Consider the following 1,465-nt stretch of genomic DNA (forward strand, 5'->3'; position numbering starts at 1 on the left):
AAAAAATTAAAGAAGTGGCTGAGAGGCAAAGAAAAAGCTGAAAAAGGAACAAAATGGGTTAAGCTAAAATAAAGGAGCAGAAAAAAGCTGAAATGACAAAAATAAATAAATAAGAAGAAGCTGAAAGTGGCAAAAAGTAGCCAAAAAAGTTTAGAAATATTAGCAGAAAGAAGCTGAAACGAGCTGAACCAGAACAACAGCTGAAATGAGCAGTAACAGGCTGTAAACAGCTTAAAGAGTTTGAAGAATGTGAACAGATTCGTTTTCATTGAGAAAAACATGGCTGACAAAGCTCACTAATTCAAAAAAGTAAAAATTGCACAAATACCAAAAGTCTCAGCAGGTATTTTGTGACTGAGCCGAACATTTTGATTCATGAATTGTTGAAATAGAACAAAAACCGAGGAACGAGTTACGAGCTGAAACACACAGAACAGAAACGGATCTGAATGGTTCAGAAACATTCAGACTCAGGTGGACTCTGAAGGTCAATCACCGCTCACAGGTGGTTTCTGTTCCACCAAAATCTGTCTAGATATTTTACTAACACGCTGACACAGACATAGGTAGAAACACCGCCCATCACCTTCAGATAACAAATTAAAGCTGCTTCCTCTAAACTCGTGGTTCTTCTCGGTGCTGTGGTTCAGTGTCCGTCTCACCTGTACGTCATGGCGGCGCGCCCGGCCTCGCACTCGGCCAGGGACAAGCCGTACTCCCTCAGGAACAGCTCCAGGCGCCGCCGCTCCACCAGCCTGTGCGCCGCCTCCAGGATCTGAGAGGCGAAGGCCTCCGACTCTCTCCTCTGCTCCGTGGCCTTGGCGCTCCGGGTCCCAGACTTGGCCACGATGCTCCCGGAGGAGGTGGACGCCTTGGGCTTCTTGCTGATGCCATAGAGGTCCTCCACAGAGTATTTACCGCCTCCTTTGCCTCCACCGCTGGCTCCACGGCTGGCAAACATCGCCCGTCAAGGATCCAGTTGCTGCTGGACTAACAATCTACTTTTCCTACATCTGCTTCAGACAGAAGCTGCATCAGAGTTTGAAAGAGAATAAAAAAAAGAGAAGCAACAAAGCAGAGCTATTTCGACGAGACTCTTGAAGGTTTTGAAGCATCCGGCTCGTCAGACACCAAAGAGCCTAGAGCACTTGCACAATATCAAAAAGTGTTGATTTCTCCTTCATGTCGAAAATAAAACCAAGCCGGTCCAGATGTGTCAGCAGTCACAAACGATGACTCCTGCTGAGTGTAAGGAAACAACGCAGGGGGAAAGCAATCAGGATCTTTCTCTCTTTATGGCTCAAACGAGGGACAGTGAGGGGATTTGTGAGCTGACGTTTGTTCAGATTAAGAGAGCGCCCAGAAGTCTCTGTACTTCTGTGGCCCGGCTGTGTAATCAGTGGAGGCTTTCAGAGCCTATAGCTCTCTGACCTTTGTCTGCAGATGCAAAGTGCTGCTGATTCCC

At 46.8% G+C, this 1,465-nt stretch overlaps 1 protein-coding gene across 1 annotated transcript in view; it reads right to left on the minus strand.

The window, feature by feature from the left end:
* The window catches only part of LOC119420185 (voltage-gated potassium channel subunit beta-2), a 40,161-nt gene extending 39,160 nt beyond the window's left edge, over positions 1-1,001 (minus strand). The window contains exon 1 of the mRNA XM_037687570.1: positions 663-1,001. Within this exon, the coding sequence (XP_037543498.1) occupies positions 663-961 (299 nt within the window). The 5' untranslated portion in view covers positions 962-1,001. The remainder of the gene's footprint in view (positions 1-662) is intronic.
* Positions 1,002-1,465: the final 464 nt, after the last annotated feature.

The sequence above is a fragment of the Nematolebias whitei genome, chromosome 14, assembly GCF_014905685.2.
Source record: "Nematolebias whitei isolate Nwh7 chromosome 14, NemWhi1, whole genome shotgun sequence".
In the NCBI taxonomy this organism is placed as follows: domain Eukaryota; kingdom Metazoa; phylum Chordata; class Actinopteri; order Cyprinodontiformes; family Rivulidae; genus Nematolebias; species Nematolebias whitei.